A 24262-nucleotide genomic window follows, 5' to 3' on the forward strand; every position below is an offset into this window, starting at 1 on the left:
TATGTACACCATCATTGGGATGCTAATGCACTAGCCTAATGAGTAATATACGAGTTATAATCTTTTTTTTTTTTACTTTTACTTTCACTTCGAGGCAGTTGGACATTTTACCTATGTCTGAGATGAAAAGCTTGTTGACCTTAACTTCACGCTGCATAACCATAACCGGTTTTGAGCATTGAAGTGAAACATCCCTCAAATAAATAAATAATGTACATAAACATAAACCTTCAAATTTGTAAAAAGAAAATATTTTAAAACTTTTACTAAATTGCATATAGCCCTAAAATCTCCCCCAACCCAGTTTCTTAAGAATTTCCTTATTGATTTAATCTTGAATTAACAATGATCATTCTTAGATTTACAATCCCCAAATTATACCACAGTCAAACTTCTCTAAATTAATAATGCTAAGACTACATCAAAACTATAACTTTTTATTAATTTATAGAAATTATTATTTTATTGATATATTAATTGAATCAAAAAACTCAATTTAGAATTATAAAATTATATTAATTTATTTAGATTTTTAGTGTATATTAATTTATCGAGTATTAATTTAAAGAGGTTATACTGTATTTGTAAAGTACAAGAGAGTATGCTCTCTTATACAAGCTTCGACCTAGTTATCTATAAGCCAACAAAATTCTTCCATGTGAAAGCTGGTGAAAAGAAAAACATATACATGTGTAGGTTTCTGCATTTATATACAGCAAACATTGTTTTAAACAGAAGTTGTAAGAAAAATACTATTCCTTTTTTTTGTAACTGAAGAATATTATTCCTTTTATTTTGACAACAGAAATAAAGTTATATAAAACAAATGGGTATTTTTATATAATAATTTCCTGAAAAGGAATAAAATAAACACGAGAGAGGACGAAAGAGAGGATCCAATTGAAAATCGGATTGGATTACTAACTAAATCAAGGCTGGTGTTGTTTGTTTGTCTCTGGTCCAAAAAAAAAAAGAAAAAGAAAAAACTTTTGGATCCTTCAAGAACTTCATTTACATTTTGCACTCCCCCCTTACCTTCTTTTTTCTTCTCTCATTTTAGATTCAAATCTTTACTTTCACATGATCATCATCATCACGGGATCCCCTCCTCTCCATCTTCTACCTGTTTCCCCTCCGATATGGGTTTAACACCAAACCAAACCCTTCATCTGTAAACTCAACTTCTTGTCCGAACAAGAACAACCAACAGGTTCTTTAAAAGTTTTGTCCCCTTTCCCGCTACATTTCGTTGTTTCTGTTAATTCTTGTTAGACAATGGCTGGTACATCAACCAAGAGGTTCCCTCTCTACGCCAAAGACTACGAGCTATTCGAAGAGGTAGGGGAAGGTGTCAGCGCCACGGTGTACAGAGCCAGGTGCATCGCTCTTAACGAGAACGTGGCCATCAAGGTCATGGATCTCGAGAGATGCAGAAACGACCTGGACACCATACGAAAGGAAGTCCACATTATGAGTTTGATCGACCACCCGAACCTGCTGAAAGCGCATTGCTCCTTCATCGACCGCAACAGCCTGTGGATCGTGATGCCTTACATGTCTGGAGGGTCTTGCTTCCACCTCATGAAGTCTGTTTACCCGGAAGGTCTTGAGCAGCCCGTCATCGCTACTCTGCTGAGGGAAGTGCTCAAGGCTCTTGTTTATCTCCATAGACAAGGACACATCCACAGAGATGTTAAGGTAATAAAAGTCAGTCCAGTCACCGTGCTTGTTGTCTTGTTTTGATTTTTTTTGAGATTATTAAATCAAATATGATTCTCTTTCTAAGGCTGGGAACATATTGGTTCACTCGAGAGGTGTGGTTAAGCTTGGAGACTTTGGTGTTTCGGCGTGCATGTTTGATAGCGGTGAAAGGATGCGTACAAGAAACACATTCGTTGGAACTCCTTGCTGGTGTGTGCTCTTAAACTCTCTTACAATAAGTTTTTTTTTTTGGTTAAAGCTAATGGAATCTTTTTGGGTTCTCAAAGGATGGCACCTGAGGTTATGCAGCAAGTAGACGGATATGATTTCAAGTATGTTTTTTCTTGCAACTTTTTTATTTATTTATAATCTATCTTAACTAATCATCACAAGCGTGAAGTAGCATTAACTTAAATTCATTTTCTGTTAACTAGAGCGGACATATGGTCTTTTGGTATAACTGCACTAGAGCTTGCTCATGGTCATGCCCCATTTTCTAAATATCCACCTATGAAAGTGAGTCCCTTGCTCTGTCTTTATTCTTGTGTCCGTTGTGTTGTTTGGTTTTCTCTCAACTCTCAGTTATATCTCAGGTGCTGCTAATGACCTTGCAAAACGCTCCTCCTCGTCTTGACTATGAGAGAGACAAGAAGTTCTCAAAGGTAATAAGTGAGATTTTAAATGAGTTTTGATTCCATTTTTTTTTATATACTGAGAAAAGGAAAGGAAACTCATGCTCTCCACAACAGTCGTTTAGAGAGCTAATCGCAGCATGTTTAGTAAAAGACCCCAAAAAGCGTCCAACCTCAGCAAAGCTTCTGAAACACCCCTTCTTCAAACATGCTCGGTCTACAGATTATCTATCCCGTAAGATTCTCCATGGTCTTTCTCCACTTGGTGATCGTTTCAAAAAGCTCAAGGTGACTTGAAGCACTTCCTTTAATAAATATATATTAGCAGCTGTTTTTTAATATCTTATATCTCTTTTTTGTTGTCTCTATAGGAAGCAGAGGCTGAGTTATTTAAAGGCATAAATGGTGACAAAGAACAGTTATCTCAGGTACAAAGATAAAATCCATTAATACAATTTATCTTTTACGGCCTACCTGATTTAGAATCCCTATGTTTTACTTTCTTGCAGCACGAGTATATGCGAGGCATTAGTGCTTGGAACTTTGATCTTGAAGACTTGAGGAAGCAGGCATCACTTGTAAGTAAAGGTCGTGAGTCTTAATAAGAGTTACTAGTTTTCCTCGCGCACACAGACTCTCAATGCTTTCTTTCAATGTTTCTTGCTACCTACCAGAATCCAGATAGTGAAATGTGCAGTTCAGAGGTTGGGGATGATGATGTACCAAAAAGAAAGCCAATGGTACAAAGGTCAAAGACTATGTCTTTGGACATGTTCAAGATCTCTGATAAGGCAAGTGTTCTTTTGTTCCTCCCTACCAAGGCTTTGTCTATATATCTCTTGACGTAATCAAAACTTTTCAGGATCTGCTGATGAGTTCGAGTAATAGTCTAACGTACGGTGCAGTCCTTCCTTCATTTCGTCGCAAGTTCCTCCCTGCTATAGGGTACTCTCTCTATACAACATTCATTATACTGCAAGAGTTACATACTTTTAAAATGAATACATTGGACGCAGATATCAAGTTGGTTCATTTTCTGAGGAAAGAAATGCACGTCGTGAGAGAACTGCAGAGTCCCTCGCTCTTGAAGAGCCACATCAACCAAAAGAACCATTAGAGGTGGATACCAAGACGATACTCTCTATTGACGAGCCGCATCAATTAGAATCATTAGGGGATATGAAGCAGACAAATGGCTTCACAGTTAGTGCTGTGAACCGCGCGTCAGCTACTGAAATTCTCCCACTGTTACAGAGTCTCTTGGTTCAGAATGATATTCAGAGGGTGTGTGTGTGTGCCCTATATATATCCAAATACTTTATTTATTTATAGAAGTACTCTCCTAAGTTCTGAGCGTTCACACTATATTTTTTGTTTATATTTTTGCAGGAGAAAGTCATTAGATTAATTAGATTTTTTGATCCAAATGCCGGTAATGTCTCTCATTTGTAGCATGGTCTGCTCTGTTTCAGTCTTTCTTACAATAAGTTTTGATGACCTTTTGTGTCTTTACTTGTACAGAAACTGAAAATCCAATCTCAAAAACAATCCAAGGAGTGCAGGTATGTTCTGTTTCTCATTGTGTCTTTGTGTATATATCTTATGTATATACTTAGAAACAACAAAACTAAGAGCATTGATACTTACAGATATATACATCATCAAGGGAGAGAGAATTACAATCTCAGGTTGATTTCTTGGAGAAAAGGTAATGAATGAACTTAACTTCTTTCCTTATTTTTTTTAATTAAGGAGATGATTAGTAAAGTTGAGATAAGGTGTTTTTTTGAGTTTTCAGTGTTGAGATTCTTGTAGAGGAAGTGAAGAGAAGAAAAGAAATAAATGATCAGGTACAAAAAAAATTTTAAAAAGGAACTGATATTAGAGACCATATAATATATAAAGTAAAAACTGTTTTGTCCTTCTGCAGCTAGAAGGACAGATCAGATCTCTAACCAGTAGCACCAGCAACAGCCTTCCTTGAGCTTTTTTGTCTCTTCCAACTTGAGGATAATAATTATTATTTTTGTCTGTATTCATTATTTATTGTTATTGTATATCATAATTGCGTAGAATCACAGTTGCTGTGAATCCCATATTCATTCTTCTAAAAGTAAATCAGAGATCCACAAAGCAAGAGGAGGTAATCGGATTGGACTACTTAACAAAAGTCTATTTAATGCGTTTTTGTACGTAAAATCTGATTTGATTAAACCACCCATACACACTCTAACTACTATATATCATATGTTCTATATACTATAGTGTAAAACCTGCTTTATTTTCAACCTACTCCAATTATGCATCATCGTCAAGTCCTGCCTTGCTTTAACTTTGGCCTAATCGGGTAAATCTTCGACGTCAGTTTCTCTGCCAAGAAAAAAAGGGTCATTGTTTTTCTATGGAATTAATGAAAATAATAGAATCCTTTAGCAATCTTGTAGACTTTTAATCTTACACGTATTCCCCAAGAAAAGTAAAAGACCTTGGTCCATAAGCAAACATTTTCATATTTAACAAGAAAATAAAATGTGTAATATTATCATTGGTCGTCTGATTATGAGACTTACATTGCTCAAAATACTAGTCTGAATTTCTATGATTCTTGATTATATCCAAAAGAAGTTCGTCCCCAATCACTTCCCTGATCTTCCTAACGAGCTGCTCTCTCCTCACCTTCCCTTTCTGACAAAACAAAAAAAAACAAGAAAGATCAAAACCACAGTCCATATATAGTCCAAAAGTGATATATCACTCATCATCATCATACCCGAAAATCATCATAACTTGTCATGAGCACATTCATTCTTGGATGGTCGAGCGACTTTGAAAGTACGGACATGAGTACAGGGAAGCTAACACATGGTGACCTCGCCCTTCCCAAACCACCAACACCTCTACTAAGACCTGAAAGATTACAAAACATTTCACTCTTAAGAAAATATCATCTATAAGTTCATCACAAAATAAATTAAGTTTTGTAATGTATTATATACCTCTAAGCCGAGGAGACTTGAAACTCACGACGTGACTCGGGAGGATGTAAGAGTTCATGTTACAGCTCCATACCACATACTTCCTCGGATTCTCGAGACTATCCACACCACAATCATACTGAACCGAGCTTGGGTGCGATTGCTTAGATCCAGAGATGATTCTCTCAGGTTTGCCAAGTATCAAACGGCACAAGAGAAGATGTTGTATCCCTTCCTCGTCAGCTTCACCAAGTACAGCCCTGCAGAAAAGAGGGATAATTATAAAAAAAAAAACTGTTACAAGCTTGCTTCCTCAACAAGTAACTGAAACATCTAGCAAAAAAAAATAAAAACCCTAAACTTACGCAGCGAGAGAGCACGTGTGATGAAGAAAATGGATCCCGACGCCGTGAGAACGATCGTCCTTCTCGAACTTCTCGATCTCGCGGCTGCTGAACCCGTACGAGACGATGCGTTCGATCTCTTCCTTGGAACCACCTGAGTACCATCCGTACCTCACGTTGGCGTCTCCGCCGTTCTTCCTCTTCATAGCCTCCGCGAAGACGATGGAGGCTGCGAGCTTCGCCTTGGTCGTGATTCTCTGCGTGGAGGTTTTACGCACGGAGACGATGGTGGTGTCTGCCGCGTGGAGAGTGCCCATTCCGGAGAGGAAACAGTTCTTGACGACGTCGTGTTCTGCGTTGTCTTCGCGGAGAAGAATCGTTGAGGAGGAGTACTCTCCGGAGGTGTGGTGGGAGAGTGAATCGATGATCTCTCCGTTGTCCACGATCTCCACTTGCTCCGCCGCCATCATCATCGTCGCAGAGAGAGAGATGGTTTGTTTTTTTTCTTGGGAAAGAGGAAAAAGTGTGGGTTAAGAGAAGGTTCAATGACAGTTATAGTGTGACGTTGAAAAGCAATGAAAGCTTGGAGAACAAGGAATCTCCTTTTCCCCACTTTCATATTATTCTTCAGTTACCGTTTTACCCTTTTCTCCCCAAAATGGACAACCAAACAACGTTTCATGATATTTGCGTGACGGATTTTGAAATTGATGTTTATATTGAATTAGTGGATGAGCTATGTCATAAAGTTGATTGGCGTCACAAGTAAGTTCATTCATTTGTTACAGTTGTACAAATTTTAAAATTGATTGAAATACATATCCGAATACAAATTAAATGCATAAGAGTTGAATCTAAACCAAAATACATGTATTGCGTGTACATATTTCAAATGTCGGTTACCGTATATAGCGACCAAAGTGTGTACGGAATTTCTTATTTTCTTAATTTACAAAGGTGACTAGAAAAAATATTTTAATATATGAAATGAAATATTTTACAATTGCTTCTATATACGGAGGTCTGTGATTCAAACCCCGAAAAATACAAAATTATGCAGATTATGGAAAAACAGGTTACAGGAGATCTTCAGCTTAGTGCAGGGCGTACCATCGAACATGAATCTCATAGGACGGTTCAGAATGGTGACGGTTCAGAATGGTGCAGTCAAACGTGTATTCTCACAGAGTGGTAGAATTGTCAGCTATAAAATTTTTTTGTAATATTCTCATCGTTATAATAGCATAATTAATCGATAATAATCGATTCAGACGTTAAAAAAAATATATGAAATGAAACTAAATGAGTAAATGTAGATAAATTATGTATTCCAGAATCTTCCATTCCACATTACATATTTCTGAAGTTCTAATAACTGATAGCATAAGCAGAAAAATATAATACTAATGAAGAAATATTCACTAGTTCAAATTTTCTTAAATTAATTATAACATCAAGCTTTTTTTTATCGGAACAAACATCAAGCTGTTTTTCTATCGGTTTCGAAACATGGGCTCAACAAAGATATGGGCTTTGAAAAACTGATCCATGATTTTTTATTTTTTGAGCAACTAATCCATAGAAACTAGAAAGAGCGAAACACGTCATCTCTTCTCTCCTATCAATCGGACGTGGAAGATTTCAAACGGGTTACCGGGTCGGGTTGTATAGAAGAGTTAAAAATGAATCCGTTAACTTTGCGCGGGTAATGAGAATTAATCGAGAAAAACAAATAGTAATATAACAGAGAGAGAGTCGTGGTCGCAGATCAAACGGTTTAACACGACGTGACTCCAACTCTCTCCAGTCACCGAAAAAATTCAAACGAACATGGCGACCTCTTACCTCAGTTTTTCCTTTTTTATTATTTTCCCGGTGGGAAAACGAAACGAGGACAGAGAGAGAGAGGACCTCCATTATCATGTTTTTATTTTCTTACATTTTTTTTCGAACTATACTTTGGTAATGGAACACATATCTCATCTCTCTCCAGCTTAATTCCAGGTCCTCGCTTTATAAACCTTAATTAGAAAAAAATGATTGTTAATTAGAGTCTTCTGTATCAGACCGTAAATATATAATTTAGTTGTAATCTGTTGAGTTCTTTTTTTTTTATCAAGTTGATCGGTTTCACTAGTGACTTTCTTGATTTGAGAGTGTTGTTTCTGTGGGGAGGAAGAAGAAAATGTCTGACTCTCCGAGTTCTTCCCCACCATCACCTTCCGCCGATTCCGGTCCGCCGCCGGATAACTCCACCGGTGACTCTGCTCCTCCACCTACGGATTCAGCACCGCCTCCTAGTCCCCCGACTGATTCTGCTCCTCCGCCGGATAACTCCACCGGTGGTTCTTCTCCTCCGCCAACTGATTCAGCACCGCCTCCTAGTCCACCGGCTGATTCTACTCCGCCGCCTGATTCGTCATCTCCACCACCGGCTACTCCTCCTCCGGTATCGAAGCCCCCGCCGGCTACCCCTCCTCCGGCATCCGATATAGAGTAATGTAGGCTGAATGATTTCATTAGTTAACGACATTACAATATATATATGATTAGAGTTACTAAGCTAGGTATTACAGAGTTACTAATCTACCCTTCTATACATACTCTCTACACACCCCCTCAAGATGGAGGGAGCTTGATCACTCCAATCTTGTGCATCAGCTCATGAAACCGTGATCTTGATAAGGGTTTGGTGAGTGCATCAGCTAGCTGGTCCTTTGTGGAGACGTGAGAGACGCGAAGTGCTCCGGCTTGGACATTATCTCGTACAAAGTGAAAGTCAAGTGCTAGATGCTTCATGCGAGAATGAAAAACTGGGTTGGCACTGAGATACGTGGCGCCGACATTGTCACAGTAGATCGTTGGAGTTGTGGGTATGTCGATGCGCAGCTCAGAGAGTAAGGAACAGACCCAACGAAGTTCAGCAGCAGTGTTCGCAACAGATCGATACTCAGCCTCCGTAGAGGAGCGAGAGACACCATTTTGTTTGCGGGAAGACCAAGCTATGGGTGTAGAGCCCATATAAACAACATAAGCATTTGTGGAGACAAAATCATCAGTATCACCCGCCCAATCCGCATCGGAGAAAGCATGAAGAGTATGAGGCGAGTGGCGACTGATGTGAATGCCATGCGTAAGTGAGCCCGACAAGTATCGCAAAATCCTTTTTGCAGCTTTCCAATGTTCATCAGTTGGGCGATGCATGAACTGGGAGAGTCGATTGACGCTGTATGCAATATCTGGCCGAGTGAAAGCCAAGTACTGCAGGCTACCAAGAACCATCCTGTACTCACGAGGATTTTCCAAAGCCGTACCAGAGTGTAGAGACAGTTTCGGAGAGGTAGCCATGGGGGTAGAAACCGGGTTGGCTTCCAACATATTCATCTTGGAAAGCAAGTCAAGAATATACTTTCGCTGCATCAGATGTAGTCCTCCAGTAGTACGCGTCACCTCAATACCCAAGAAATAATGCAAGTCTTTAGGATCTTTTAGAGAGAATCGAGACGCAAGAACCTGAATGCAAGCAGAGACGAGTGTCGTGCTACTGCCCGTGACGATGATATCGTCAACGTAGACGAGGATATAGAGCACGTTGGAGCCGTCAATGTAAGTGAAGACGGAGGTATCAGCAGTAGAGTTTTGACATCCCATTTGGCATAAGAAATTTTTGAGTTCTTGATACCAGGCGCGAGGCGCTTGTTTGAGGCCGTAGAGAGCTTTGAGGAGGCGGCAAACATGGTGTGGTCTGTCCGGATCTTCAAAACCTGGCGGTTGAGAAACATAGACCTCATCCGTAAGCCGACCTTGTAGAAAAGCGTTGTTGACGTCCAACTGCTTAATCGGCCAGGAGTGAGTTACAGCGTGATGAAGAACTAGACGAATGGTGAGAGACTTGACAACAGGACTGAAAGTCTCTCCATAATCAATCCCATACGCCTGAGTGAAGCCACGAGCAACCCACCGAGCTTTAGGCCTGTCATAATCACCATTGGCTAAAAATTTATTAGTATAAATCCACCTCGTATCAATGATATGTTGATGAGGTTCCCGCGGAACCAGCTCAAAAGTGTTGTTCGCAACTTGAGCATCATACTCAGCGCTCATAGCTTTGCGCCATCTCTCATCTCGCATGGCCTGGGCCACCGTTTTTGGGACGGTAGGGTGGGGTGGTTTGATGGTGGCGTTAAGGGAAAATTTCTTGGTAGGTTTAATAATCTGGTTTTTACTTCGGGTTCTCATGGGATGGGCATTTTCAACGGGTGGTGGTTGTGGTGAGGGTTGTGGTGAAGGTTGTGGTGAAGGTTGTGGTGATGGTGGTGGTGAGGATTGTGGTTGTGGTGAAAGATTCGCTGGAGGGGAAGAAGAGGTCGAGTTCGTAGGTGCAGGTGACGGAGTAGGAATAGGAGAGTGGGAGCTAGAGATATCAGTACCTGCAGTGTTTGAATGTGCAGCACTATTATGAACCGGTGAATTCATACCTGCGCCATTGTTACTACCTTGTTCCGCGGAAGCAGAACTTGTCGTTGCCGACATGGAGTTCAGGTGAGGATCCTGGCACGGGGAGGCAACTGGCTGAGCATGTACGAGTGGCGTTTGATGAACAGGTATGGTTGTGTGAGGACAGAAAATAGGTGGTGTAAGATCTGGCTCAGGTATGGGATTGGCTTTCTCAGTGGTGAATGGGAAACTTGATTCATCAAACTGGACATGTCGCGATACATAGATTCTTCCAGTGGGTTGATGTAAACACAAGTAAGCACTTTGTGTAAGGGAATACCCGAGGAAGATGCAAGTCAAGGATCGGCTATCCAGTTTATGCGCTGCGTACGGTCGAAGCCAAGGATAACACGCACACCCGAATACTCGCAGCTTTAAGTAGTTGGGCTGCTTCTCAAATAGTTTCGCGTAAGGAGACTGGTGAGCGAGTACTGGAGTCGGGAGCCGGTTAATAAGGTAGACAGCAGCTGCGAAAGCGTAAGTCCAATATTGAACCGGTAGAGAAGCCTGATGAAGGAGCGTAAGACCTGTCTCGACCACATGCCGATGTTTGCGTTCAGCGATTCCATTATGTTCTGGAGTATGTGGAGGAGAGGTAAAGTGTGAGATCCCATGAGTAGCCAGGTAGGATCGCAGAGCAACAAATTCACCACCATTGTCCGAGTATAGATTGCGTAACTTGGTGGCAAAGTGAGTCTCGACGACTGCCTTGAACTTGATAAAAACATCTTTGACCTGAGACTTTAGTTTGAGAGGGTAGAGCCAAGTGTATCGGGTGTAATGGTCAACAAAGACGAGATAATATTTGTAATGGTCAATAGAAAGAACCGGTGATGTCCAGACATCAGAATAGACATACTCAAGAGGTTGAGAAGAGGTAATAGTGTTTTTGTGAAAAGGAAGTTTGTGACTTTTATTAATGAGACAATGAGAACAAGGATGGTTTTGAGAAGAAGCAACAGGTAAAGCAAATTGCGAAACAATGGTTTGAAAAATAGCAGTAGACGGGTGGCCTAAACGAGAATGCCAAAAAGAGGAGGACGTTTTTGTTGATGGGGAAGCAAAGAGAGAGACGGCCTGAGAAGATGAAAGAGGCCACTCGTACAACTCATCCTTAGTTTTGCCTTGGAGCAATCGGACCCCCGTGCTGAGATCCTTCACCTGAAAATGGGCAGGAAAGAATTCAACAGAAACATTGTTAGAGTTGCACAATCGAAACACAGAGATAAGATTCTTTTGCAAATTGGGAACATATAAGACATCTTTTAAAGTGAAAGGACGAGAGGGTGTGGGTAAAACTTTGGAACCAGTATGCGAGATGGAGAGACCTGAGCCGTCTGCGATCGTAACCTCCTCTCCACCAGTGTATGGTTGATGTAGAGAGAGGTTGTTTAGATCAGTGGTGAGATGGTGAGTTGCGCCGCTGTCGAGGATCCAGTTATTTGGATTGTACTGCTGCGTGAGGGCCATGTTTGCTCGCGGTTGCCACGGGTTCGAGCTGGACGAGGGCGCACGTGCGGCAGAGGCTGCATTTTGAAGCTGTGAACATCGTCGAGCGCTATGTCCGTGTACACCACATAGCTGACAGCGACCTTGGTAGCCACGCGGTTGCTGATCCCCACGGGGAGAGAACTGTTGTTGCTGCCAAGTCTGCTGTTGGGGGCGGTGATTGTTGTTGCGGTTCTGCGCATGGTAGTTATTGTTGCGAGCATGATTGTGGCCACTCGAGTTTCCACGGTAGGTAGCTGCATTTGCAGTGACTGGAGTTGCTGGTGTGGGGACGACCTTGCTCTGCAGTTTAACTTCATGGTTCAAGAGCTTCTCGTGAACCTCAGTAATGGAAGGAGGTGCATCTCTTCCTTCGATTTGATCAACAACTTGTTTGTACTCTTCGGGTAGACCACCAAGAACAGACTCCAGCTGGTCTTCAATGTCAACTGGTTTGCCTAGCAACGCCAACTGATCGAAGCGTGTGATAAAACCTTGGACATACGCATCAATGGACATCGTTCCCTTTGTCCATGTTTTGAGTTGCTGGCGAATCTGTAGGATGTGAGCTCGGCTGGGCTTCGCGTACGTCTCCGAGAGAGTCTCCCAGATGTGGTTTGCAGTCGTCGCCGTCGAGAGAATGGGCTGTAGCGTCACTGTGATAGCACCAAGCAAGGAGCTATAGATCAGTTTATCTTGGCGTTTCCACAAGGTATACTCCGGATTTGAAGTAGTCACGCCGTCGACGGTGTGCGTAGGTGGTGGGATAACAACAGAACCATCAAGATGGCCAGCAAGATCGTATCCATCAAGAAGAGCGTGGACTTGACGACTCCACATAAGAAAATTAGAGGCTGTGAGCTTAGTGACATTGGTCATATTGATGTTGAGGAGTTTGACAGTGTCAGACACTGTTATTGTTTCAGAGTTTGACGCCGGAGAAGCCATGGTGGCTTGGAGAAGATGATGAAACAGAGAAGAGAAAAGAAAAGAGATTGGCGGCGTAGAAAATTTTTCAGATCCCTAGATATCTAGGCTCTGATACCATATAGAGTAATGTAGGCTGAATGATTTCATTAGTTAACGACATTACAATATATATATGATTAGAGTTACTAAGCTAGGTATTACAGAGTTACTAATCTACCCTTCTATACATACTCTCTACATCCGAACCCCCGCCTCCTCCTCCGGCATCTGAACCCCCGCCTCCACCGCCTGATGCTCCACCTCCAGCTGATCCCACACCGGTAGACTCCGGTTCACCTCCACCGGCGCCCACTAAGTCTCCTCCTCCGCCGAAGGCGTCTGAATCACCACCGCCTCCACCTAATGAAGGCAACAGCTCTCCTCCTCCGCCACCTCCCGAGAAATCGTCTCCTCCGCCTTCAGAAAACTCACCTCCACCGCCTTCTGGAAATTCATCTCCTCCTCCTCCTCCTGCGTCTTCACCGAAGGGAGCACCCAAGAAGAAGAAAAATTCACCACCACAAGCACCCACCAAGTCTCCTTCAGCACCAACCAAATCTCCTCCAAACGCGCCGCCACCTCTTAACGCATCTCACGCACTCCCACCCAAGTCCACCGCCGCAGGCGGGCCTCTCAAATCTCCCTCTACCGTAGTCTCCAGCTTCCCGCCGCCGCCTCCTCCAAACGGTAACAACAATGGCTATCAAGGGAAGACTATGGCCGGAATGGCAGTAGCCGGATTTGCAATCATAGCCGTAGTTGCCGTCTTGTTCTTTGTCAGAAGAAAGAAAAAGAGAAACGTTGATGCTTACAGTGATTCACAATACTTGCCTCCTTCAAACTTCTCCATCAATACAGGTTTACAAAATTTAAATTAAGAAAAGACAAATTATCTTCTCATGTTCTGTCTTAAACAAGAAAAATACATAGAAAACAAAATATAATGCGGAAAAAAAGGCAAAGCCCTAGTTCTCTCTCTCTCTCGTTCTCAAACCTCCACCGCTCAAACTTAACGCCAGCTCCGGCCCGGCTTTTGCCGGTGTCGGGAGCTCTCCTTCTTTTCCCTTTCCTCTTTTCTTTTTGCTCTCTTCACAACTATCTCATTCCTGTGTCAATATGCTCGGTGTTCTGTGTTTTACGGGAGCTCGGCTCAAGATTCGACGATGACAGTCACTTCCTTTCCATGGAGCAGCGGCGAGACACAAGGCGTGACAGTGGTGGAAAGGGTCGGTTTTTAGGACTGAAGGCTCTCGTCAGATCTGATTTTCTCCTTTCAGATCTGTTGAGTCTCTTCCATGGCGACGGTGCGGGACTCAGGGAGACGCCTCCTCCTCCACGATGCTGCCTTCCTGATGCGGCGGTGGACCTTCAGAGGAGTGTTTTAATAGCGAGGAAAAGCGATATGGTTCTCCACTTCTCGGAGCCAACACGAGGCAAGGCTTCGCGCCGACGGAGTGTCAACCGGAGGAGTGGATTTGGTGGTGGTCGTGGCGGAGCTCGACATCCCAGCATCGGCGATGAGTCTCTGATTCTAACCGGTGATTCATGCTTCGCATCCCTGGAAACTGTTGGACCGGTCCCGTATATGTCGTCAAAGTCCGCCTTTTCATTCAGGCCGTTCTGGTCTGTTTTTCGATCTAGACAAGTTTTGTTGGCGCCTTTGGTCTAGTCTGGAATGCGCCTGAGGCGTGGTCACTGTTGGTACATGGACTGCATTCTTATCACTTGGCGACCAATGGTTGGGGTTGGAAATTGATGCCCGGGAAAGACTATTGATTGCTAGCAAATTCTTTGTCTTTGGATTATTAGGTTTAAAGTAGAGGTGTAAGACAAGGTGAAGAAGCCTTAGTTTCGAGCTTTCTGGGATCTTTTGTGTGAGATCATGCACCTTTAGGTGATGCTGTGGTGGTTATGTGCTGCAATCTGATTTTTTGGTACCAGCTGCGTCGGACTACAAGTGAAGTATCTCATTTTAGGATAGTTCAGAAAGTTTAGGGATAGCTTTGTAACCTTGTTGTCTAGAGGTAGAATTAGTTGGTTTAAGGGACATGTCACTTTGTATCCTAGAGTGATCTTGTTCTCGTTTGTGGTTGAAAGAGTACAAGGAGGTTTAGATCGGGTAGCGTATGATCTAATTAAGTGTTCATGGATGATACTAGATCAATCCTTGTCTTTGTGGTTGAACTTTTGTGAGGTCAAATTCCATGTATTCCACTCTTGGTTAATGAAAAGTTTGATGTTGAGCCAAAAAAAAAAAAAAAAAAAAAATACAAATATATCTTAACCCTTTTTAAAAATATCATGTATAGATGGTGGTTTATTACACGGACAGAACACAACAAAGGGATACTCTGTTCCTGGTGGTTATTACAATACACAACAACAACACTCCGACAACACAAGAACCAGCTTCGGTAGCCAAAGAGGTAGCCAAAGAGGGAGCCAGAGAGGTTACGCACCTGATTCAGCCGTGATGGGAAGTGGTCAGACGCATTTCACTTACGAAGAGCTGATGGACATAACCGAAGGATTCGCTCAGCGGAACATACTCGGTGAAGGTGGGTTTGGTTGCGTCTACAAAGGTAAACTGCACGACGGGAAACTAGTTGCCGTGAAGCAGCTTAAGGTTGGAAGTGGACAGGGTGACCGTGAGTTCAAAGCAGAGGTTGAGATCATCAGCCGTGTTCACCATCGTCATTTGGTTTCTCTGGTTGGTTACTGCATTTCGGATGTTGAGAGGTTGCTTATCTATGAGTATGTTCCTAACCAGACCTTGGAGCATCATTTGCATGGTGAGGTTTCATCTTATCACTTTCCTCATCAGGTTTGTTAGTTGACATGTTGTTGTGTGTGTGTGTGTTTTTTTTTTGATGAACAGGGAAGGGAAGGCCAGTTCTAGAATGGGCTAAGAGAGTCCGAATTGCTATAGGTTCTGCCAAAGGATTGGCCTATTTGCATGAAGACTGTAAGTTCTTTTTATGCGCGTATTAAGACAATACAATCACAAAGAGAAGCTGAATCTCTATGTTTTGTTTTGAAGGTCACCCAAAAATCATTCACAGGGACATTAAGTCTGCAAACATCCTGCTGGATGATGACTTTGAAGCTCAGGCAATAAAGACAATCATCCTTTTTTTTTAACATTTCTGATATACTTTTATTTGTTCTTACTATCCTTCTTCTTGGTGTTTAGGTTGCTGACTTTGGACTTGCCAAACTCAATGATTCAACACAAACCCATGTATCAACTCGCGTCATGGGAACATTTGGGTAAGCATTTGATAAGAAAAGTCCATTTATAGTACTAGGTGCTTGAACTTCTAGAACTAACAATGATGAACTAGTTTTGTTAAGGCTGAAATGTTTTATTGCCAAAATATTTAAGTTGTTTGGAAAGTACATAAGCTTTTAAGTTATTGGGTTTTGTTTTTTTCAGGTACTTGGCACCAGAATACGCACAAAGTGGGAAACTGACAGATAGATCAGATGTTTTCTCATTTGGGGTTGTTCTCTTAGAGCTTGTAACTGGACGCAAACCAGTCGACCAGTACCAGCCTCTAGGAGAAGAGAGTTTGGTCGAATGGGTTAGTAAATTAAATACCAGTTTGAAAACATTCCTGTTATATATTGGTTGGTTATAGTTACTTAAAAAAGACATAATCCATAAACTCACAGGCTCGTCCACTGCTTCACCAAGCCATTGAGACTGGCGATTTCAGCGATTTGGTTGATAGACGGCTCCAAAACCATTACGTTGAGAATGAAGTTTTTAGAATGATTGAAACGGCTGCTGCATGTATAAGGCATTCCGGTCCTAAACGTCCACGCATGGCTCAGGTAACTTTCTTATGAGACAATATTGACTAATCAAAATGTCACATACATAGCGCAACAATGTAAATCTTAGTTGGTCAAGCTCTTATATTCTGATACAAAAATTGGTTTGAATAAGGTTGTGAGAGCACTGGACAGTGAAGGAGACATGGGAGACATCAGCAACGGAAGCAAAGTGGGACAAACCAGTTCTAATGACTCTGGTCAGTATAACTCAGACACCATGAAGTTCAGGAAAATGGCGTTTGGTTTTGATGACAGCTCAGATTCAGGAGACTACTCTGTCCAAAGCTCCGGGAGAGGATCCTGTGGAGCTTCTACTGAGTTCACAAGGAACGAATCAGCGAACCAAAACTTCAATAACAGGCGGTTCTGATTCAAACATAGGTGAAGTTATTATAACTCTTCACTCATGCTTGAGCTCTATGTACACATCACTAATGCTCTTTGTATTTTTGTGTGTGAGGTACATTTTCTTGCTTAGCTTCCTTTTGGGCTTGCTACATAATGGCCATTTGCCTAAAAAAACTTATTATAGATTAGAACAAGAAAAAGCAAAAAATAAAAAATAAAGAAAGAAAAAGAACTCATAGAAGTTCTGAGAGAGTGATTTAAATCCTGTTTTGCTTTTTGTTTGTGTTTGGTTTCAGATTTTTGTTTGAATGTGATGAGGGATAATGAAGAATTATATCTTCTGATATGTAACATCTTTTACAGATTGACCCTGTTCTATGTTACTTATCATCTTGATTTCATATATAACTTAATGTCCAAAGTTCCATACTTATATGAAACAAAACCAATAGACCCAAAACAAGAAACACTACAAACAGAAAATAAACAAGAAAAATAGATAAAGCTAAAAACAAGCTTGAGTAAGTCTCTTGTCTTATTTAAAGCATTCTCCTGACCGGTGCTTGAGGCATGAACCACCGTGTCTGAAGCCAACCTCCATTTTTCCAGTCACTGGAACCTTACTCCATGTTTAATAAACGGAAGTGGTCCTTTCTTTCCTCCTCCTCCTCCTCTCTTGTTATCAAACCCAAACTCAATGTCTCCACCGTTTCGACCAGATGGTTTGCTCATAGGGCCAGAAGGTTTGCTCGTTGGACCAGGACGCTTTATATCAAACCCAAACTCCAAATCATCACCTCTCTCTCTTGGCTCACGCTCCACAGGTCTGATCTCACGGCTCTTCTTTGACGACGGCTTCTCATGCTTTGATGCTTTGTTCTTGTTTTTGTGTTCTTTGGGACCGCGGTTGCATAGCCTTCCAAAAACACAAGCCAGTGCTGCTAAGATAAGGATCGCAGCTATAACTATGAAAGCTGTACCGAATGAGCCACTTGAACCAGATGACGAAGGTGGCGCATAAGAGGAAGGTGTTGAAGAAGAAGTAGATGGATACACAACCAGAGGTTGCTGGAACTGTTGTTGTTGTTGTTGCTGTTGTTGTCCTTGTTGATCTTCCATTTATTTTTAATTGTGAGATTTTGGGAGCTCTGTGATGTTGAAGACCACTTCAATTTATGTCATCTCAATCTGAAATGTGGCCAATGTATAAATAGAACTAGCACTCTTCTCTATCATCATTCTCCATAAATAAAGTTTATTCAAGGCATGGTGTTTTTTCTTGAAATAAAGTTACATATTGCTTTAATAAAAAAGTAATGTGGGTTTGTTTTTTATTGTTTGTCATCAACAATGTGAATTTATTTAAAGAGATGCACTTTGGAACAATTTCTGATTGCTTTGTAAGAAGAGAAAGTGAGAATTTGGTTAAGTATTTTTGAGATGAGACACACAACTCATTGTTTCCAATAAAGATATGAACTAAAGATTTGATGAGTGGGCATGCTGCTTTACCAATCATCACCTCTTTCACTATTCTTCAGTCTGAAATTTTCAATCCTAGTGCTTGTATGTATCTTGTGTATTCTTTACTAATAAAGATCACGATTGTTATAAAGTTAGGCTCAATATCAGGAGAGAAATCATAAGATTTTTCGTTTTCAAATAAAAGTGGGAATATGGATCCACTAATTTTCATAAAATACTTATACACCATCAAGTCTTCTTTAGTGTTAAGAGGTCAGCTTTCTTGTGGATTTCTAGCATATATTTATTCACTTTAATTTTGTAGGTTTAGAGTGGGGTTCCACAAGAGAGAATGCAATTGAAATGTATTCAACATAGGGATTAGTGTTAAACACATTTTGAGTTCTTTCACGCAAATATATGTTTTCATCTTTTTCCTTTTCGTATTATTTTTCATACTTTTTGTCTCCTTGAATGTCCTTTTCTTCATCAGATAATGTTGAAAGTTGAAGCGTTCACAATGTCATATTCTTATCAATGACAATGGCCTAATGTGATCACCTTTAGATTTTGAATTTTGATTCTTTGCTTGCTTTTCTTTTTTACAAAGAAAGAAAAATATTCCATGCATGATAACTGCTGATAAGTTCAAAATTTCTTGATGGACCAAATCCATGTAAGGACTCATTATAATGGGTCACTTACGCAGCTGGACTTATTATCTCATTCTAGCTTTTTCGCTAGCAGGAACATATTTAGTTCGTTATTGAATTTGTATTAGAAATTGTCTGCTTTTACTTTTGTTTCCATTCTATGCTTAATATTTGTTTTGTACATTAAAGCATATACAAAAAGAAGCCAATATAATGTTCTTGAATCACTAATACATTTTTTTTAGAAAATTAATCTGGTCCAAGTTAATGAAATAAGATAAGTTATGTCAAAAAGTAAAGAAAAGAGAGAAACTAAAGTAATTTCATTCCCCATAGAGCAAAGGAGCCATCACTACTCAGTGATGATGTTTTCGCCAAAACGGCATACATCTTCAATAGTCTGTTATTGAATTTCTTTATTCTTTTACCAATAACTAATTGTTATTGAAAATCTGTTAGAGATTTTGTGTGTGTTGCAATTTTATTTCCCTTCTATACGATTTAACTAGCCAATCTCTACATTAAACATATACAAAAAAAAATGCTTTAGATTTATGAATACCTTCTTGAGAAAATCAAAAAGAACTTGGTTCAAGTTAATAAAATAAGAAAAGTTATGTTAAAAGAAAAAATTAAAGAACGAGCAAAAGGAGTCTCTCTCATCATCGATGACGTATTCGCCAAAAAAACGGCACGCAGTACTTGGACAGCGTGGCGAGAAATTCAACGTTAACCATCTCTTTTTCCGCGATAAGACCAGCTAGAAAACGACACGTGGCAACCGTGTTCCTCAATGGTCTCTTTTGTCTGCAAGGTTGGCCACTCTAGGACCGTCGCATCGCAATCTTCTTCGTTCGTCCATGGCATAACATGTGTATCACATGACCAAACACCAAACATAAAGCTTCCACACGACTGGACCACTATAGAAGAAGCGCTTCTTCCTTTTTACCGCTTTGTCGATCGCTGTTGGGAAGATCACGCGGCCTGTATCCTCTCTCGATCTCGGTGAGGATTGTCGGAGAAAACAAAAAGCTCTCAGTCTCTTGCTTTTAATTATCTGCTTCAGATCTGATAGTGATTTTACAGATTGTCAAGTGCTTTCGTCGTCGTGGGTAAAATAAAGTTTGCTTTTACTGTAATTAAGGAAAATATTAATTTGTCAGCTTTACTTTGATTGTGTGATTAACTTATTCATCCTAAAGACGATGTTCAGTAGTTCTTTGTTCATGTTTTTCTTAAATGTCTGAATTGGCTTGAGCTCATGTTTTGTTCAGTCTGGGCTATTATTGGTTCTGATGATCAAGTTGAGTTTTTCTTAGCCATGTCCCATGATGATTAACTTTTTATTGTTCCAGTGCCTTGTACACTATTCAAGACATAAATGGGAAAGGCTAGTGTTAACAATAGTGGTTCAGACACCAAGAGAAATGTGGTCTCAAGTGTGTTTGATCCTGCATTCTCTAAATTCGTTGGGCTCTCTCAGAAGCTCCATGCCCGTGTTAAGGTTATAATTTGGTTTCGAACATGCTTTCAATGTCCTGTGATGTTGTTATCCTTTCAAGGTACTGACAAAGAAGAAGCGTGTTCCGCTCTTTGTCACAGTCCCAGCTGAAGAATTTGACGGCTGATAAGCATGGGATTGGTTCTTCTTGGAGGCAAGATAATGAAATTTCATATAACTCCATACAAATTGACCTGGAGAAACAGTTAGATAGTTGGAGAGGAAACACTTCGTGGACTGATCAACCCCCAGTCATTAAGGTGATTCACTAGCAGGTCTTTTCAGCGCTAGTGAGAGAATCTTGTTTTATGACAGTTTGATAAATAAATCTTGGCAGGTGAGTATTCCAAAAGGGTCGCTTTGCAATCTCAAAGCCGAGGTGGACGTTGGTTTACCCCCTGACGCAGTCTATAACATTGTGATTGACCCTGACAATAGAAGGGTCTTCAAGAATATCAAGGTACTTCTATATTACCTTCTTCATCCATTAGAGGTTAAGCTCCAGATTCACCAGCTTCATCCACTGTGATCTTCATTTTGCAGGAGGTTCTGTCCCGGAAAGTAGTGGTAGATGAAGGATTAAGGCAAGTGGTGGAAGTGGAACAAGCAGCATTGTGGAGATTTCTCTGGTGGTCTGGAACAATCTCAGTTCATGTCCTGGTGGATCAGAACCGAGCAGACCACTCTGTAAGACTACAGACAAGAGTCTTTTAACTCTTTTTTCTTAAATGGTTTGTGAAAAAGAAATGGTTTTTTTTTCTGCAGATGAGATTCAAGCAAGTGAAGAGCGGGTTCATGAAGAGATTCGAAGGAAACTGGAAAGTAAAGCCTTTGTTTGTGGACGAGCATATGTGCGATCGTCTGAAACCGAAAACACTGGAGGAGTATGACCAGTGCACTGGAGGTAAAGGGAGGGTCGGTTCAAAGGTGACGCTTGACCAGCTTATACAGCCGGCGATCGTTCCACCACCTCCCATTTCTTGGTACCTGAGAGGCATCACAGCCAAGACAACAGAGATGCTCATCCATGACTTGTTGGCTGAGACCGCTAAGATCCGCAAGCGTTTGGCAGCCGGAGAGACGGATGATAGTCAGTCGCTGGATGAGCAACTCACTGTGAATCCCGGAGATATAAAAGAAAGATGGGCTGCACACAGAAGAACATCAAGGAGACGGCGAAACAATATTTGCTGATTCAATTCTTCCAGGAAACTGTAACCAGTCCGTGATTTTATGTGACACAACATATATGCCTGTTGTCCTAAGATACGATATATCAATTCTTTACTGAAAAGGTTTTACAGCCACTGCTCTATCTAGAAAAAGGACTAATAGATATGAACAAAATATCCAACAAGACCAAAGACTTTATGTTATTATGTTGCAAATGAAAATACGTGATAGCAAGAAAGCAATAACATTCAATCATCAATCCAGGTGTGAACAACACGAAAACTATTTAAAAGGGGCTCATGCTCGTAAGTTTTTAGGTACATATCTACTACTTGCACAACCAGAACATTCATAAAGCCAGTAGCAAAAAGGTTCATATAATATTTATAATCTCTCTCTTGCATCCAGAAACTTTACCAACATACAGCAGGAAGAATCATCTCTCGATGCAATGCTGCTTTCACTTCATTAAGCCTGCGTAAGGAGGAGGAACGCGAGGGAGATAAGATAAGCGTCGCAGAAAAGGAGAAACAAAATATCGATAGGTTTGGTTTTATTTGTAAACTTATGTTACCTTGCCAGCGATGTTGTTGGACAGCCAGTCAAGACCTTCGTAGAGTCCTTCACCTGAAGTGGCGCATGTGCTCTGAATGTACCTGTCGGTTGCAAAAGAAAGACATAAAACTTAAGAACAAAAAAGCAATGGTTTTTAAGTTTCAGAGGACTTGTTAGGAGGGTATATATGTTTATTTTACCAGTGACGCTGACGCAGGGAGTGAAGGCCAAGCTTATCTGTGATTTCAGCTGCATTCATGGCATTTGGAAGATCTTGCTTGTTGGCAAACACAAGCAACACAGCATCACGCAGCTCATCCTTCAAAAAAAAGAGGAAAGTATAAGACTTTCTGAATTGGGTATATGATGAAACATCTAGTCTATAAACCATTCTGTGCAAGGAGTTTAATTAGGGACCTCATTGAGCATCCTGTGAAGTTCATCTCTAGCTTCAACAACTCTGTCTCTGTCGTTGCTGTCGACGACAAAGATCAGACCCTGAGTGTTCTGGAAGTAGTGCCTCCACAAAGGACGGATCTGAAAACCAAACCAAAAAAAAAAAAGTTAAGTTTACAGATAAGATAAGAATCATGAGAAGTGGATATATCTGATATATACCTTGTCCTGACCCCCGACATCCCACACAGTGAAACTGATGTTCTTGTACTCCACAGTTTCCACATTGAAACCTGCAAGAGTTTTAAATTAATACTTTTACAATTTAAAAAAAAAATAAAGCATTGAATGTTAAGGTGAGTGAGAGAGGGATTACCAATAGTGGGGATGGTGGTGACAATCTCACCGAGCTTGAGCTTGTAGAGAATGGTGGTCTTACCAGCAGCATCGAGACCAACCATCAGAATCCTCATCTCTTTCTTGGCAAAGAGCCTGCTGAACAGCTTCGCGAAACTCAACCCCATCCCTTTTTTTTGCTTTTTAAACTGCAAACCACAACGACGTAGAAAGAGTTAATTAAAAGCCTCTCTAAGAACCTGCTCAATTCTTTCTATTTAACGAGATTATATGCAGATCCAAACACCATCATGATCTCTCTTAAACCATCAGATCTACACTTAGTCTTAGATGCTATCGTATATTAGGTTTCGCCAAGATCTAATCGCATTATGAGATCGTAAGCCTAAAACGGAATCAATCCTCTCAAATTCGCAAACCATGAAAATGAATCCGCAGCAAAAAAAATCACAAACACAGATCTACGAAGCAGAGATCCAGATCAGAAAAGCATATACCTCTGGAGAAACTGAGCTCTGCTTAAGAGACGCTAAATGCGCGACGACGATGAATAGAGGGGGTGTGATTAGCGGAATGGTTGTTTTTTTTTTATAACGGTTTGTACGACGTCGGTTTAATGCTTAATAATAACGAAAAGAAAATAATGAAACTACGAAACTACCCTTTGAATCTTCCATGACCGAGAGTGCAGGTAGTTCGTCTCGTGCTATCTAGCTAATCATTAGGTGACACGTGAGCGGTGAGCGATTGCTCCTTCCTTCCTTTAGGTGCTACTTCATCGTCTCCAACGAACTAAACGTTTCTTCTTTGATGCTGACTGGCCAAATACCATGTCAATTATCAATGTAATGTGATTTCCAGATTTGGTGAAAAATGCGATTTTTCTGTTTAGTTTTTAGTTTTTAAAAACACGATTTTATAATAAAAATATTATATAACAATTATCATAACTAATTTATTTAATTTGATTTTGAGATGTAAATGTAACATCTAAGCTCTACATTTTTTTTTATATTTCAAATAAATGCTATAAATATCATATGGATATTTGATGCTGCTAATAGTAGTGTGCAAAGGAACAACATCTGAATGCTAACATCTAAGATGCAATGTCTAAGTACAAAAACAAACATGGCATAAATTTCATTTTTAACTCAATGGTTTTGGGTAGATCAGAACTCAGAAGAAACCTTGCTTTGGGAAGTTGATGGCGAATCACAAAAGAATTGATTGGTTCATGATAATTCAGTGTGTTATTTACTACGAGAAAGCACTCATTAAGAAATATTTTCAATTAACTCTAATGAACTCGTCATAGCCCAACATGAATCCATATATCTGTTTCTGATAGTTCTTTTTCTTGGAG

General features: G+C 40.7%; 7 protein-coding genes across 7 annotated transcripts; 3 read left to right on the forward strand and 4 right to left on the reverse strand.

The window, feature by feature from the left end:
- Nucleotides 1-929: 929 nt before the first annotated feature.
- Nucleotides 930-4438, forward strand: LOC108824062 (serine/threonine-protein kinase BLUS1). The gene is made up of 16 exons (XM_018597398.2): nucleotides 930-1698; nucleotides 1787-1911; nucleotides 1989-2033; nucleotides 2136-2217; nucleotides 2295-2363; nucleotides 2451-2621; nucleotides 2705-2761; nucleotides 2843-2911; nucleotides 3008-3124; nucleotides 3196-3278; nucleotides 3350-3617; nucleotides 3723-3765; nucleotides 3855-3895; nucleotides 3983-4041; nucleotides 4132-4183; nucleotides 4264-4438. Exons 1-16 carry the CDS (start codon nucleotides 1276-1278, stop codon nucleotides 4315-4317), a joined length of 1758 nt encoding a protein of 585 aa, XP_018452900.1. The 5' UTR covers nucleotides 930-1275; the 3' UTR covers nucleotides 4318-4438.
- A 126-nt stretch (nucleotides 4439-4564) lies between these two features.
- Nucleotides 4565-6183, reverse strand: LOC108824063 (probable inactive poly [ADP-ribose] polymerase SRO3). Its single transcript, XM_018597399.2, has 5 exons — nucleotides 5674-6183; nucleotides 5330-5568; nucleotides 5104-5240; nucleotides 4904-5018; nucleotides 4565-4703 (listed from the first exon to the last, which is right to left on the reverse strand). Exons 1-4 carry the CDS (start codon nucleotides 6123-6125, stop codon nucleotides 4917-4919), a joined length of 930 nt encoding a protein of 309 aa, XP_018452901.1. The 5' UTR covers nucleotides 6126-6183; the 3' UTR covers nucleotides 4565-4703; nucleotides 4904-4916.
- A 6592-nt stretch (nucleotides 6184-12775) lies between these two features.
- Nucleotides 12776-13197, reverse strand: LOC130499832 (glycine-rich protein DOT1-like). Its single transcript, XM_056994265.1, has 2 exons — nucleotides 13194-13197; nucleotides 12776-13083 (listed from the first exon to the last, which is right to left on the reverse strand). The coding sequence occupies exons 1-2, from the start codon at nucleotides 13195-13197 to the stop codon at nucleotides 12776-12778; spliced, it is 312 nt and encodes a 103-aa protein (XP_056850245.1).
- A 25-nt stretch (nucleotides 13198-13222) lies between these two features.
- On the forward strand, nucleotides 13223-17028 carry LOC108824521 (proline-rich receptor-like protein kinase PERK13). Its single transcript, XM_018597955.2, has 8 exons — nucleotides 13223-13464; nucleotides 14916-15398; nucleotides 15485-15571; nucleotides 15647-15717; nucleotides 15800-15876; nucleotides 16043-16190; nucleotides 16282-16443; nucleotides 16559-17028. Exons 1-8 carry the CDS (start codon nucleotides 13323-13325, stop codon nucleotides 16814-16816), a joined length of 1428 nt encoding a protein of 475 aa, XP_018453457.2. The 5' UTR covers nucleotides 13223-13322; the 3' UTR covers nucleotides 16817-17028.
- An 87-nt stretch (nucleotides 17029-17115) lies between these two features.
- On the reverse strand, nucleotides 17116-18057 carry LOC130499654 (uncharacterized). The gene has a single exon (XM_056993947.1). The coding sequence runs from the start codon at nucleotides 17911-17913 to the stop codon at nucleotides 17404-17406; it is 510 nt and encodes a 169-aa protein (XP_056849927.1). The 5' UTR covers nucleotides 17914-18057; the 3' UTR covers nucleotides 17116-17403.
- Nucleotides 18058-19690: 1633 nt separating this feature from the next.
- On the forward strand, nucleotides 19691-21722 carry LOC108828418 (uncharacterized). Its single transcript, XM_018602110.2, has 6 exons — nucleotides 19691-19919; nucleotides 20270-20418; nucleotides 20517-20675; nucleotides 20753-20875; nucleotides 20959-21102; nucleotides 21181-21722. The coding sequence occupies exons 2-6, from the start codon at nucleotides 20296-20298 to the stop codon at nucleotides 21607-21609; spliced, it is 978 nt and encodes a 325-aa protein (XP_018457612.1). The 5' UTR covers nucleotides 19691-19919; nucleotides 20270-20295; the 3' UTR covers nucleotides 21610-21722.
- Nucleotides 21723-21816: 94 nt separating this feature from the next.
- Nucleotides 21817-23530, reverse strand: LOC108828419 (ADP-ribosylation factor 2-B). Its single transcript, XM_018602112.2, has 7 exons — nucleotides 23394-23530; nucleotides 22916-23084; nucleotides 22762-22832; nucleotides 22561-22680; nucleotides 22344-22462; nucleotides 22163-22244; nucleotides 21817-22062 (listed from the first exon to the last, which is right to left on the reverse strand). Exons 2-7 carry the CDS (start codon nucleotides 23061-23063, stop codon nucleotides 22057-22059), a joined length of 546 nt encoding a protein of 181 aa, XP_018457614.1. The 5' UTR covers nucleotides 23064-23084; nucleotides 23394-23530; the 3' UTR covers nucleotides 21817-22056.
- Nucleotides 23531-24262: the final 732 nt, after the last annotated feature.

The sequence above is a fragment of the Raphanus sativus genome, chromosome 9 (genome assembly GCF_000801105.2).
Source record: "Raphanus sativus cultivar WK10039 chromosome 9, ASM80110v3, whole genome shotgun sequence".
Taxonomy (NCBI): domain Eukaryota; kingdom Viridiplantae; phylum Streptophyta; class Magnoliopsida; order Brassicales; family Brassicaceae; genus Raphanus; species Raphanus sativus.

What these genes read in the sequence shown, in the direction of transcription:
- LOC108824062 (XM_018597398.2), top strand. Translation starts at nt 1,276, where the DNA reads ATGGCTGGTACATCAACCAAGAGGTTCCCTCTCTACGCCAAAGACTAC. An exon ending in TGAGGAAGCAGGCATCACTT is followed by an intron (nt 2,912 to 3,007) that starts GTAAGTAAAGGT and finishes GCTACCTACCAG; the next exon opens with AATCCAGATAGTGAAATGTG. An exon ending in GAAAAGAAATAAATGATCAG is followed by an intron (nt 4,184 to 4,263) that starts GTACAAAAAAAA and finishes GTCCTTCTGCAG; the next exon opens with CTAGAAGGACAGATCAGATC.
- LOC108828418 (XM_018602110.2), top strand. Translation starts at nt 20,296, where the DNA reads ATGGGAAAGGCTAGTGTTAACAATAGTGGTTCAGACACCAAGAGAAAT. An exon ending in GGGTCTTCAAGAATATCAAG is followed by an intron (nt 20,876 to 20,958) that starts GTACTTCTATAT and finishes TTCATTTTGCAG; the next exon opens with GAGGTTCTGTCCCGGAAAGT. An exon ending in AGAACCGAGCAGACCACTCT is followed by an intron (nt 21,103 to 21,180) that starts GTAAGACTACAG and finishes TTTTTTCTGCAG; the next exon opens with ATGAGATTCAAGCAAGTGAA.
- LOC108824521 (XM_018597955.2), top strand. Translation starts at nt 13,323, where the DNA reads ATGGCCGGAATGGCAGTAGCCGGATTTGCAATCATAGCCGTAGTTGCC. An exon ending in AAACTTCTCCATCAATACAG is followed by an intron (nt 13,465 to 14,915) that starts GTTTACAAAATT and finishes TATCATGTATAG; the next exon opens with ATGGTGGTTTATTACACGGA. An exon ending in AACGTCCACGCATGGCTCAG is followed by an intron (nt 16,444 to 16,558) that starts GTAACTTTCTTA and finishes GGTTTGAATAAG; the next exon opens with GTTGTGAGAGCACTGGACAG.
- LOC108824063 (XM_018597399.2), bottom strand. Translation starts at nt 6,125, where the DNA reads ATGATGATGGCGGCGGAGCAAGTGGAGATCGTGGACAACGGAGAGATC. An exon ending in CACACGTGCTCTCTCGCTGC is followed by an intron (nt 5,569 to 5,673) that starts GTAAGTTTAGGG and finishes TCTTTTCTGCAG; the next exon opens with GGCTGTACTTGGTGAAGCTG. An exon ending in CAAGTCTCCTCGGCTTAGAG is followed by an intron (nt 5,241 to 5,329) that starts GTATATAATACA and finishes GTAATCTTTCAG; the next exon opens with GTCTTAGTAGAGGTGTTGGT.
- LOC108828419 (XM_018602112.2), bottom strand. Translation starts at nt 23,063, where the DNA reads ATGGGGTTGAGTTTCGCGAAGCTGTTCAGCAGGCTCTTTGCCAAGAAA. An exon ending in TTCACAGGATGCTCAATGAG is followed by an intron (nt 22,463 to 22,560) that starts GTCCCTAATTAA and finishes TTTTTTTTGAAG; the next exon opens with GATGAGCTGCGTGATGCTGT. An exon ending in TCCCTGCGTCAGCGTCACTG is followed by an intron (nt 22,245 to 22,343) that starts GTAAAATAAACA and finishes TGCAACCGACAG; the next exon opens with GTACATTCAGAGCACATGCG.
- LOC130499654 (XM_056993947.1), bottom strand. Translation starts at nt 17,913, where the DNA reads ATGGAAGATCAACAAGGACAACAACAGCAACAACAACAACAACAGTTC.